The sequence below is a fragment of the Camelus ferus genome, chromosome 32, assembly GCF_009834535.1.
Source record: "Camelus ferus isolate YT-003-E chromosome 32, BCGSAC_Cfer_1.0, whole genome shotgun sequence".
Lineage (NCBI taxonomy): Eukaryota > Metazoa > Chordata > Mammalia > Artiodactyla > Camelidae > Camelus > Camelus ferus.
Window position 1 is genome coordinate 4,753,186 of NC_045727.1, and position 13,032 is coordinate 4,766,217.

The 13,032-nt window shown below is 43.2% G+C and overlaps 2 protein-coding genes across 5 annotated transcripts in view; both read left to right on the plus strand.

Moving 5' to 3' along the window:
- The window catches only part of PTPN11 (protein tyrosine phosphatase non-receptor type 11), a 61,510-nt gene extending 55,420 nt beyond the window's left edge, over nucleotides 1-6,090 (plus strand). For all 4 annotated transcript variants that reach the window (XM_032471954.1, XM_032471953.1, XM_032471956.1 and 1 more), the window contains exons 15-16: nucleotides 1,215-1,317; nucleotides 2,034-6,090. In XM_032471954.1, coding sequence (XP_032327845.1) covers nucleotides 1,215-1,284 — 70 coding nt within the window. In that variant the 3' untranslated portion in view covers nucleotides 1,285-1,317; nucleotides 2,034-6,090. The remainder of the gene's footprint in view (nucleotides 1-1,214; nucleotides 1,318-2,033) is intronic.
- A 5,013-nt stretch (nucleotides 6,091-11,103) lies between these two features.
- MAP9 (microtubule associated protein 9) overlaps nucleotides 11,104-13,032 on the plus strand; it is an 85,590-nt gene continuing 83,661 nt past the window's right edge. Inside the window, exon 1 of the mRNA XM_032471930.1 lies at nucleotides 11,104-12,414. The gene's annotated coding sequence lies outside the window, so the exon portion shown is untranslated. The remainder of the gene's footprint in view (nucleotides 12,415-13,032) is intronic.

Genomic DNA, 13,032 nt, shown 5'->3' on the forward strand with positions numbered 1-13,032 from the left:
ACACACAAAGAATAATATATAACAGAGACTCTGTGTGGCCCCCAGAGACAACACTGTTTATCCTCTGATCCTGTACAGAAAACCTTTGCCAACTCCTTGTTTAAACTAAAACATGTGTTAGGAAAACATTTGTTAAATCGATCATGTGAATAGCAATTGTAAGTTATTTTTCTATATATTCTAAAGTCACTCTTTGGTATAACACTTGCTTTTGATTTTCCCCTAAGACTCTTATCTCTACTTGCTTCTGTTGTGGGTTTTTAAACCCCCACTGGCTTTAATGCTTTATGTAAGCATTTTCCATAGCATATATAAGGCTCTTATTTATATTTGCTTTCTCTTTAACATTGAAATTATAGAGCTAAAGTGTTCTCTTCACCAACTGCCTCTTCCTTCTGCCTGCCTTTTCTTTCCCAGCGGACTGACGGGGAGAGTTGATATTTTAAGTTGCTATCTGCAGTAATTTGCAGTAGAACCAGCACGTCAGGCCCCCGAGTCCTTGCCAGAAAGCTTCCCCACATGTTGGCTCAACAGAATTAGCTCTGACGACTCCCTTGTTACCAGGAGCCTGCCTGGGACTAACAGGCCCTCTTGCAGGGTGCAGACCCAGGAGACCCCAGCCGCTTTGCTCCTCTCAGGCGGGTGCCCACAGTTGCTGGGTTCCTCGTGCTGCCGGACTGTTCTGATCTCCACTCTGCTCGGTGAGACGGAGTCTGGGCTCTGATGTGCCGGCCCTGCACCCTGGGGCTCTGCACTGCCAGGCAGCTTCATGTTCACCTTCACATAGCCAGACTTGGGGCTGAACGGGTCTACAGTCCCTGCCCGACAGTTCCACCGTTTTCCCTTCATGGGGCTCTGGCCCATTCCGATCCTCTGCTTGCAGTGAATACCGTCCCTTTCTGTGTGCACACGTCCCAGCTTTCTTCAAGGTCTAACCCAGTGCCTTGTCATGCAGGCCTCCCTGCTCCATCCTCCTGGAAAACAACTCTCCTTCCTCCAAACCCCAGAGAGCACAGGGACTCAAGGTTCTTACTTCACAGTTATTTTGCTGTGTGTTTCTGTCTGATGCCCCTTCCTAGAATGTCAACTCCGGGGGGCAGGATTGATGTCTGCGCCATAACAAGTCCCCAGATAATGGAGTGTGTGCCCTGTAAATATCATGGAAGCTTGAACAATGTGTCTGCATTTTTATTAATGTCTTCTTTTCTTTTCAGAATGAGAGAAGATAATGCTAGAGTCTATGAAAATGTGGGTCTGATGCAGCAGCAGAAAAGTTTCAGATGAGAAGACGCACCAAGACTTCAAGCACAGAAATGGGTATTTAAACGGAAGTGCTCTGTCAGTTCATTGTTTATATCATCTGTGGCGTTTTGAAGCAGGCAGATAATTTGTGAATGTTTTAGCAAAGTGGACCATAATTGAGTTTTACAAACCAGCCTCCTTTTTCTTCTGCCTATATTTCTTTTTCCAAGTTGGATTCATTAGACATTGAAATCAAATGCAAAATTAATTCTGTGAGGGGCAAGGTTAGCACTTAGAGAGAAATGGTTGCTACTGGTGATGGAGAACAGATTATCACCATTCCTGGTTTTGGTTAGTCACTTAACCCACGCTCTACTGAGATTTGGTCTGTAGGGACCTGGGACGTAGGCACACAGCTCTGGATGGTTGGAGTCAGGATGCCTGAGTTGCCACCCCTGTGGGCCTCTGATTGGCTAGCCCTGTGGCACAGGACCCTGGACTTCCCAGGCCTCTGACTGGTCAACCCCATATCCCTTACCGCTCTGATGCTGGAAATTCACCTCCCTTGTACATCTCCTCCCTGTCAATCACCTTTTTAGACAGTGGCCCAAATGTGGGACGTATCTTTAAAAGATAAATGAGAGACTCATAATTTTTAGTATTTCATGTTGAAATTCTCATTTCAATGAGTTGTGTTATTAAAAGCTTTAAATCTACTTTAGAATGGTTTAATGCTCTGCCAAACTTCTAGCTGTATGCTCCTTAAAAATTCTAACTTATTTCTTTCCCAGATATGGACTTTCACCCTCTCCCTGAAAAGATTAAGAACAGATGCAAGAAAGTTTACATGAAGAATGAATTTGAATTTGGAAGGCTTGCATTGTGGTTGACTACCTTTTGATAAGCAAAATTTGAAACCATTTAAAGACCACTGTATTCTAACTCAACAATATGTGATTTCTAATCTCATGTCCTCAAATAAGAAGAAATCTCTACAATGTAGACAGTGTTATATTTTATGGAATTTTATTTTAGATTGAGGAAGCAGTTAAAATGTGTTCTCTATTTTACAGATGATGTTGACTCAAATTCTAGTTATTGGCATTTTTTTCTTTTGATAACCTCAACAAATTTAATTTTTTCCTCCTCTTTGTGGGGAATGATAGGGCACTTTTAAGAGGAAAAATGATTTGGGATAATTAAGTAACAACGTCCTATGAAAGTGAAAACAATTTCATGTATCATCACTTATCCAGTAGTGGATAGTTTATTTTGACGGCCTCTTATTTTGGCTAAATAATAATAATTCAGTGCCCCAGACTGTCTACCTTTGTATTACCATTAAAAAATCATGGGGGAAAAAAATCATGGGAACTTAGGATAAAAGGCACGCTTTCTTCTTAGCAGTTGACCAGTCAGCTTGTTGACTGAGAAGTTTGTGGTGGACAAACGTTTGCCATCTTTTCTTTTCATTTGAGTAACTGTCTTGTATGTAGAAAAAACAAAGGCATCGATGGATAACCAGTGTTTTGGTTATCGTTTATTGCTGACAACCCAAAACTTAGTGGCTTAAAACAACAACTTGCTTTTCCCCACTGTTTTTCAGTCTGGGCTGGGCCCCGCTGAACTGTTCCTCTCTTTGTCTTGCTGGTTATCTCTCGTGGTCAGCGAGATGGCTGGACCTCTCCATCTGCAGGTGGTCCTCAGGTATCCCCTTCTCCATGTGGCCTCGCCAGCAGGGTAGCTGGACCATATTCATGGCAGCTCAGAGGTCCCAAGAGTATAAAGCAGTAGTGACCGGGCCTTCTTAAGACTTAAACCCGGAACTGTCACAGCATTGCTTCTACTAATGATTAAAACCAGTCCCAGGCCCAGCCCAGACTCTAGGAAGAGGGCATGAGAGTGTGAAGTGGAGGTGAGGTTCATTGGAGACCCCCAGCCATTGAGACTGTCGGAACCAGTGTCATGGAAAAAGAGCTGAAAACAAAAAAAGTTAACAAAAGTAGAAGCTGCTAGTGACCCTGGGAAGCTGAAGCTGGTTGTGACAGCTGGTGTAAGCTGGAAGTCGGACAGAAGCAGAGGGCCTTCAGTGAGCTTCCTGAACCAGTTCTGCTGGCTCTGAGCGTATTTTCTGAGCCATCACTTGGGGAAACTGGTCTCATCAGGATGGTTGTGTTTGGGAGGGCAGAGCATTTGAAAGCAGAACCACCCCATGGCCACGGCCCCTGCAGAGGGAGGTGAATGGGGCACTTTCTTCACGCCCCTGGTTTTGGTCGGGCCCCGCACGCAGGCTCGCAGCCGGGCTGCAGTGAGGAGGGGCAGTTCTAATGAGGCCGCTAATCAGCCAGAATTAGCAGTAGCTCATTTTTGTTTTAACCGAGCAGTAAGATTTGCTAATGTTCTACCTGAAGTGCCTTCTCCAAAGCCATCCCTCTTTGCCCGGTGTGTTGAATCATCATTCAGTGACTGCATTTCAATTAAAGTATCATTGGTGGCCTTTGAAAGATAATAAAATGCCACGGCAGCTCTGCCATTAAGTCATGGTCTCCTAAATCGGATTCTTCTTGCTTTGTCTCCTGAAATGGAAGGGCGAGATCCAGCCCTGTTAGTAGTTCCTTTCTGGTGTCTTTACCTCCCTTGAAACTCTGAGGTCATCTGGGGAGACTGGCTGCCATTTTCAGATAAAACGTACATTGATTTTCTGCCCACCCACCTCCCGCACCCATCTATGGAACTTAGAATTGCTTCAGAACACACGTGTGGCCTGACGGTAATTACCTTATAAGAAGGATGTAAATGACTACTGTCTTATTGTCAAGCCTGTAAAGAAAGAGATTCCAGGTCAGTATTTGCAACAAGGATCTTGAATCCTGTTACTCTTATTGCATTGCCACAGTGAATGGTTCTCATTTTGCCTCGATTTTGTGATAACGTTTGACTTCGGGGGCAGGGTCTCTCACCAGCATACAAGGGTTTGCTTGTACAATATATCTGCTGCATTAACGTCTCTGCCTGTAGCTTAAGATCAGTTGTGTTTGCACTTGGAACGGAAACACCTGATCTAGACCAGCTTCGTTTGTAATAGGACATTGATTTCATTTGGATTTCCCTCCACGAAGTCAACAAACCATCCTGTGATATAAACTGATGCCAAGACACGGTTGTAATAGTCCCTAGGTTGCTGAGGTTTGTCGTGTGTTTGGTAAAGGTGATAGCAGGTTCTCAGATGAGATTATGCGGGATGGATTCAGGTGTGGGGAGTGGCTGTGAGGATTGGGGCGGAGGTGCAGCTTGAGTGCGGGTGTGAAAAAAAATAGTGGAAATGAAAGTTCCAAAGAGGTGGTTTCTGAGGAAGTCAGAGGGCCTGGGGCCACAACAGTCAGTAACGGTTGAATCAGGTTACCTGGAAAACAGGTGTGATAGATGCATGTCTGCCACCTGCTTCTGGGTTGCTGGTGGACATTAAATTTGCACAATATCCCATAGCTGGCTAAGTATTTAAAAATGATAAACATAAGATTTTCTATTTGGGGTGAAGAAATTATCTGGCACATGGTATTGGGTTGTTTTTTTTTTTTAAAGCCAAATTTCAAAGTCTTAATAGCTTTTTTTTTTTTTAAACAACAACAACAACCAAAAAGACACCTCATAGCCAGAGTGTGGCCCTCCTGCAGATTCTGGTCATCTCTCTCATCAAAATCAATAACTTTCCAAATGTGGCTAAATGGGGCTGCGAAAACACATGCACGACTTTCTTGGTGTTTGTGCGTCCTTTACGGAGCCCAGTTGCTTTAGAACAGGCAAGAAAAATCATCTGGATTATTTTTAGGGGTTATTAAGGGGTTGTTAAGGGTTTACTGGGATTTTTAAGAACTAATATAATATCCTGGGTTATTTCTAGTTCAGAGGAATGTGGAAAAGGTATGCAATTGTGAACTGTTTTGTTGTAGCTTATTAATCCATAAGGGACACTTAGACTGTAGACATAAGTACAAACCCAGTGCGGTTTTTTGTTTTGTGTGTTGTTGGGGGAATGAAGTTTTGTATAGCAAGCACATGGCCTCTCCGATTTCAATATGCCTTTCTTAGGATCTGTGTTAGCCCTTAATTTCGTTGAAATCTTTTCCCCTCTTCCTCTTGAAAAATAAGTTCCAAAATACAGTTTATTGTATCTTCCATCTTTAAAAAAGTTTGTTCCTTTTTTGCTATGGGCGGTTCACACAAGGCAGCAATATTAAACAGTTGGTTTTAGCGTGTTGTATAACTTTGCTGTATATCAAACTAATTTTTACAAGTTTTCATCCTAAACCTCAAATCATGTAATTAATAATTTGCCTGTTTATTTATGACCTAATTGTGATTCTTTTATTAATAAAAGCTAATGGGAAAGGATCCTTTCTTAAGCTGATGACTAGGCCTACAGTTAATTTTCCTGCAGTATATGAAGTATTGTACCAGAGTATTAAAAGATATGTAATATTTTATTGATAAATCTATCCTTTAAAAGGAATACGTTTTAGGATGTCATCATTTTGATGTGAATCATGTAAATGTTGATAATATGCACTGTTTATTATACATTTAGTGTTTCAAGAGATTCACTTAATTGCCTTTTTTGCCCACGTATATTATGTAGTCTGTTTGCAGTTGTTTTAAAAAAAAAAAAGTGACATTAAAAGAATAGTTTATGTAGAGAAACATTAGTGGATGTTAATTGTCTCCCCACCTGTATTTATGGGTGTTAGTTCAACTGCTTTGCTACTTGCAAAGCTGTATTATCAGAGTAAAAGTGTATTTGTAAACTGTATGGGAACTAAAACTTAGGAATAAAACCATTTTCTTATATTACAGTATTTGTCATTTACTTCATCAGAAATGTCCAGGAAAAACTGGGATTAGGGGTCCCTGAACCTCTGACACTAGAGAAATGCTGGCATTCGGCAGCTCTTAGCTAGATGGGAACTTGGAATATGGAATAAATGAATCAGTTCTTCAGGCATTTATTGAATGCCTACGTTATGAATACCTTTGGGAGACGGAAAGGAAATTTTATTTGGAAGAACTTTGAGTAAGTAGCAAATAAGAAGTGTGTCTGTGTAACATACAGGAAATGATTAGAAAACAGAACTGAATGTAAATAGTATTGGATGGGGATATGAAGTAAAGCTATGATAAAGGAGGCTTGTAGGAGTAAATTATGTGCTGTAGGACACCAGCTGTTCCCTTCACGTAGATTTAGGCCTCAGTCCTCATACAAATCAGGGCCATTTGCTTCTCCTGGAAGCACTGCACCGACACTGGCAGAAAGAAATCATTTTTATAAACAACAAAACTCATTCTCTCTGATAAATCTAAGGAGTGCTTTGTATTACTTATTTATGGTGTAAAAAACTATTGCCCTCCTCTTGGTCTCAACTGATTTCTTAATGCATGTAAATTAGATGCAGCTGGTTTTAGCTGGCTGGCCCGGTCATTTATCCATTCAAGAAATACGGAGCACCTTCGAAACGCCACGTCCTGCATCTGTGCTGGTCACGGGGGCTAGGCAGTGACTGACACAGACATGGGGGTGATGTTCTAACGGGAACTAGGTCTTGAACACGTCAGAAGGCAGTTAATTATACTTGGGATAAGCGCTACTAAAGATACAGGGTGCTAAGCAAAGCGGGAATAGCAGGAATTAGACAACCAATTCCAATGAACCAATTTGTTTTTATTTTTTAAAAAGTTCCCCCCTTAGGCTTAAAGCTCTTCCGAATTTAAAAATCGGGTGTATTTTTTTGAATAGGTAACACACTCACCTAGAACAGGGAAGTCTCTCCTCCACGCCTACTCGCATGAAGTGTTTCCCACTAACCCCGAGGACCAAGAGCAACTTTGAACATAGGTCTCGCTGTAAAGGTGCTGGTTCCAAGGGTTTACACTTGTTACTTGGACGTGTGATACTAAATTGTCCCCCCGTGAGGCTGAACCTGGTTACAGCCCTCCCAGCCTCTTTCCTCACACCTTTGTCAAACTACCTTCCATCAAACTTGGACCCTTGTCGGTCTGATAGGCGAACAGTGACAGTTCAGTATAACTATATTTGCATCTCTCTTAAAAAAGGAGGCTGAACATCTTTTCAGATGCCTTGTATCTGCCTTTCTGTGAACTCTTTATGTCATTTGACTGTTTTTCCCCTAGCGCATTCTCGATCTGTCTTTTTTCGAGTTTAGGAATAGAGATACTTAATTCTCGATGACTGGCTGACCTGACTGGAATTATGAGTCATCAGGATCAATGTCTAGAAAACGCTCCTGAGGTGCTCGCGGGGTGCGCCTGTCTGCGCGCGGTGGCTGTGGCCGCGCTGTGATGGGCGTTCTCGGTGGGGGTGCGCGCAGCAGCCGGGGAGCGCGTTCTCGGCGTCGCTCTGTGCCAGCCCTGACTGTGAAACCAGTCTTAATTATCCAGGCCAGTGAGTTCAGAATGCCTTCAGATTTTCTTTCAGATTCAAAAACTCTAAAGAATCTGCATGCACGCATCTGTTCAGCCACTTTTTAATGAGTCCAGTGAGCCACTGCTATGAGGAACACAAAACAAGTATCTGTCTTAATCCCTGTCTTAAAGGACTTTGTGGCCAATTTAGGCAAAGGAGACACTTAGGCGGAATACAAGATGGAAAATGAAACAGCTCTGGATGACGCCTGGATCATGACTAAAAAGTAGAAGGAAATGATGTTAATACGCTTCATTTACTAAGTGACAGTTACATGCCAAATACCAGGAGAGGCGGTAAACAGGCGATTTTGAAACCTGTGAGGCAGGTCCCCTCCTGTCTTTTGCTCACCGCCATACACCCCATGCCGAGTGTGGTGCCCCAGGAACTTAGCAGTTGTAGGACGAATGGCTGATCTCCATTTTACCGATGAGTAAACTGAGATTCAGGCACACGAACTGACTTAGGAGAGGCCCTACTCACCTAGTACGTGGGGAGCTAGGATTTGAGGCCAGCTGAGGCTGTCTGCCGCCTCCTTTTCACCACACTGACCCCTGAGGAGTCCCAGGGAGAGTGACGGCTTCACACTTGCTGTGGGTGAGAGGATGGGGAGAGGTGGGGGACGTGGAGGGGTGGGCAGGCAGGCAGAGCCACAGGGCAGAAGAGCACATGCTTTAGGGGGTGATCACCTTAGCTGGAGCCCGTACCTGAAGGCAGGAGTGGGAGATGTGACTGAAAAGGCACGCAGGGCTGTGATCAAGGAGGGTGGCCTTATTTTTGTTTTGGACAGAAGACAGACAACTATTTTTTTTTAAACAGCTTTATTGAGATATAATTCACCTTCCAGTCCATACAATTTACCACTGTAAACTATACCGTTCAGTAGTTTTTAGGCTATCACAGGTACGTACAACCAGCTCCACAGTCAGCTTTAGAACTTTTCCATCACCCCCAAAAGAAACCCTGTTCCCTTCAGCCATTACTTCCCAGCCCCTCCCCAGCCCTCCTATTCCTAACCAAAAACAAAAAACCTTTTTAATAAACTTTTTGTGTTTGAATCATAAGATTTCAGGGAGCCCTTGCCCCATCTGTCTTAGGTCAAAGTCTGGAGAGAAGTGGGGCCTATGATGAGGACTCCTGGGTAAGTGATCTGCAGAAGGAAGGTCCTCTGGAGAAGGGGAGTGGTGAGGGGGGCAGGAGAGAGCAGGAGAGAAGCAGCTTTGGTCTCAAGTGGAGGCAGAACCGCCCTGACCCCCTGGGGCCAGCTGTGAGCCATCACCCCCAGTGCCAGGAGAAGGCTGCACCAGCCACTTGAAAATCTGGGCGGACGCTCTCGGTGTCTCCTCCACTAGCACAGGACATGGCATGGCCACCACCCTGTGAGGCCAGAAACCCAGGGATCTTCCTTGACCCCTCCCCAGCAGCCAGTTCTGTCTACTTTCCTAAAGCATAGATCCCGACCTAGTAGGTCGCGTCTCCCTAGCTCTGCTACTGCCACCCTAGTCCAGCCACTGCTGTTTTCTGAAGGTCAGGGAGACAGGGCAGCAGTGTTCCCGGAAACAGGTAAGATCTGAAGTGGCCTCCATTTCTGCTCATGCTCCGCTACTGCCTTTCTCCACACACAGCTATCTCATAAACACACATGCTGGATTCCCCTGCCCTCGGGTGGCTTCCCATCACACCCAGAATAAAGTCCAAATGCCTTACCGGGATTTCGGAATGGACAGAACTTCACTGTGTGGGACTCTTTGGCATATCTGAGGATATTTTGCATCCCTGGCCCCCATCCAGTAAATGTCAGTGGTCCCATAGTCACTATGACAACAAGCTCGCCCCAAGCATTACCAGGTTTCCCTGGAGGGAGTTAGCATTCCCTTGGTTGAGATGCTCTGGCCTCTGTCCATGTCTCTATGCTGACCAAGCAGTGATACATTCACATCATATATCAAACACTTTTCCAGACTCTGTCGTCTTCCTTTCTCACCTCCCTTCATCCACACTGGCTCCTTTCTAGTCCTCAAATGTCCCAAGCCGATTCCTGCTGCAGGATATTTGCACATGCTGATCCTCTTTCCTGAAATGCTCTCGCTCTAGATCCTCACATGGCTGACTTGTTGTCATTTATGTTTCAGTTCAAATTTCATCTTCTCAAAGATACCCTTCTGGACCACTCTAAGCAAAGTGGACACCACCCGAGTCACTCTCTATCATGTCACTCTGTCTTGTGTCCTTCCCAGCACACTTCACTACCTGAAATTATTCTGCTCTTTATTTTTTGGTCAATTGTCTGTCTTCTCCACTGAAATATCAGCTCCGAGAGGACAGAGACTTCTTTGCTGTATCCCTAGTGCCTAGAACAGCGCCTGGCATAGGGCTTGCATTGGCTCTGTGGATTGCTTTGGGTAGTGTGGCCATTTTGATAGTGTTGATTCTTCCAATCCAAGAGCACAAGAAATCATTCCATCTCTTTGTGTCATTTCGGCTTTCGGAGTATAGGTAACCTCCTTGGTTAAGTTCATTTCTAGGTATTTTGTTGTTTTTGATGTAATGGAAATGTTTATGCTGGTTATAAAATTCTGGTTTTTGAAGTGAAAAAAAAAGTGAATGAAGGATCACAAATGGCAAAGTATCCTTCTTTCTTATGGGTGAGTTGTATTTCATTACACATATATATGCTGCATCTTCATTATCTATTCAGCTATTGGTGTGCACTTAGGATGCTTCCGTATCTTGGCAATTATAAATAATGTTGCTGTTAATCGCAGGGTGTATGTATTTTTTTGAATTAATTCTCATTTTGTGGTTGGCTTTATTCCTTTGATAACTGTGTAAGTTTAAAAAGCTAAAGGTCTAAACGTTCTTAGAAACAATGAACAGTACGTATATGTAAATTAAAAAATACATGTGCAGTTAAAAAAAAAAAAAAAAAAAAAGAAATGAGCTATCCAGCCATGAAAGACATGGAAGAAACTTAAAAGACATACTACTAAATGAAAGAAACCAGTCTGAAAAGGTTATAAACTGTATGATTCCAACCAAATGACATTCTGGAAAAGGCACAGCTACAGAAACAATAAAAAGATCGTGATTTCCAGGGGTTTGGGGAGAGGGAGGGAGGGGGGAATGAATAGATGGGGCACAAGCGATTTTTAGAGCAATGAAATTATTCTGTATGATCCTATAGTGGTGGCTACGTGTCATTATGCATTTGTCAAAGCCCATAGAATGTACAACATCTAGAATGAACCCTAGTGTAAACTATGGACTTTGGTTGATAATAATGTGTCCATGTTGGTTCATCGATTGTACCAAATATGCCACACTGATGAGGGATGTTGAGGGTAGGGGAGTATATATGTGGGTGGGGAGGGCTATGTGCAAACTCTGTATTTTCTGCTCAATTCTGCTGTGTACCTGAAACTGCTCTAAAAAATAAAGTCTATTAATTAAAAAAATGGTAAAAAAAAAAAAAAAAAAAAAAAAGACCTGGTCCTTCTTCTCGAGTGATCACAGGAAGAAGAGAATTTCTTCTGTCACGACCAGACCAGTGGATGTGAGTTTCTGTCATGGAACAGACAGACCCCAGGCCCCGATGACAGGGTTCAGCTGAGCCCTGGGTCTTCTACTGACGACCTTGGGCAAGTCATGTTACCTCCCCAAGCCTTTGTTTTTTCTAATCTCTAAAGTGGGGATTAGATTCCTGACCTTCCAGGGTTAGTCTGAGGACATAATGAAGTCTTACGTTGTTTCGGACACTCTGTTTGCATGTCCATTCTCTCCCTGGATTTGTAAGCTACCGGAGTACATGGTCTGCTTCTTTTTATCTTATCTCCAGCTCTCAGCATAGTGCCTTGGTGTGAAATAAATGTTACAGAAAAGAATCAGAAGTGTATGCTGCCCTAAAATTAAAGGGGTCTGAGGGTTTAGATGACCAGTTCCTCATCAGTGGATTAAAGACCTCTACCTAGAGGTTACATTAGCAAAACAGTGACCCACATTTCCACATCGTCATGGACCAACGGGTGGGAGTTCTGCCCTCAAGGGGCCCTTGTACGTGGCAGGGAGTGGCATGGCAGCAGCAAACAGGGTGGGTCTGGAGTCAGAGAGACCTGGATTTATGCCTGGTTTTGCAATTTACAAACTGGATGACCTTGGCCATGTTATTTCACCTTTCTGAGCATCAGCTTTCTCATCTGTAAAATGGGGCTAATAATTAATTCCTTTTTTTCACCTGTAAAATGTAGATATAAAAAGCCACAATTTCACTGAGTTTTGTTTAAAAAAATGGTATAAGTACAAAGAATTATACTAGGCACAGTATACAGGTAATAGATGTGGTATCCGCCCAGATCAGTTATCTTTGTCTAGAACAATATCTGTAGGGAGCATTTAACTAAGGACATTATCCTAATAACGAAAGTAATTTTTTTTTTCAGAATGACACGTTCTGAGTTGGAATCATGAGGAATCACGTTTCTCTTGCCGTATAATAGTTCATGTCTCCCTACATAACAATCCAAAAGAATACGTACTGGTATATTTGACCAGCAATGGCCACTTTTCCCTCACTCATAAGAAGCTGATAAACACATTCACCACTGAAGCTGATCACGATTGTCCTTCCTCAAGATTCAGATATTTCCCTTCTGTAAGCCTCTTGCTGCTCTCATCTTGTAAGTCAGCGCTGGTATTGACTGGTAAGTGTGCTTGTATCTGGGCTCTTGCCCTCTGCCAACGTGGGCATTCAGTGTTTAAGTGTAATCTTTAGCAATCGACACCCTTGGGGATTTGCTTTTGTAGTAGACTTCTCAAAATGTTAGACAAGTGCTTTTTTTTTTTTTCCAACCAGCGCTGGCTGTGAGTACAAGATCCTGTGTCTCTAGCTTGTGCCAGTCACAGGAGATAAACAATTTGCCTGATGAGATGAAGGCAGGGAACTTTTAAAGAAGAGTCACTTCTCAGTGGCTTCTTGATCTAGAAATGGACCTTCTCGCTCCCCTCCTTGCCCAGTAGTTAGCACAGTCTGAGCACCATCACAATCTCTGTTCAATTTCTTACACCCACAATGGAGTAGCCTTCATATTGATAGTTTCCTCTGCTTGAAATGTACTACTGACCCTTCCTTATCTCCTAAACTCGTTAATCAACTCAAACTCACTTTCTCTGTGAAAACTTTCTAGAACGTCCAGGAAGAATTTTTCTGCCTTGAGAGCTTCTCACTTGGCATTGCTATAGAGAAATGATCACAGTGTGCAGTCATCATGTGTTCACCCAGTCTTCTAGCTCTCCCTAGTCGACAGGATCCCTAGGCAGGG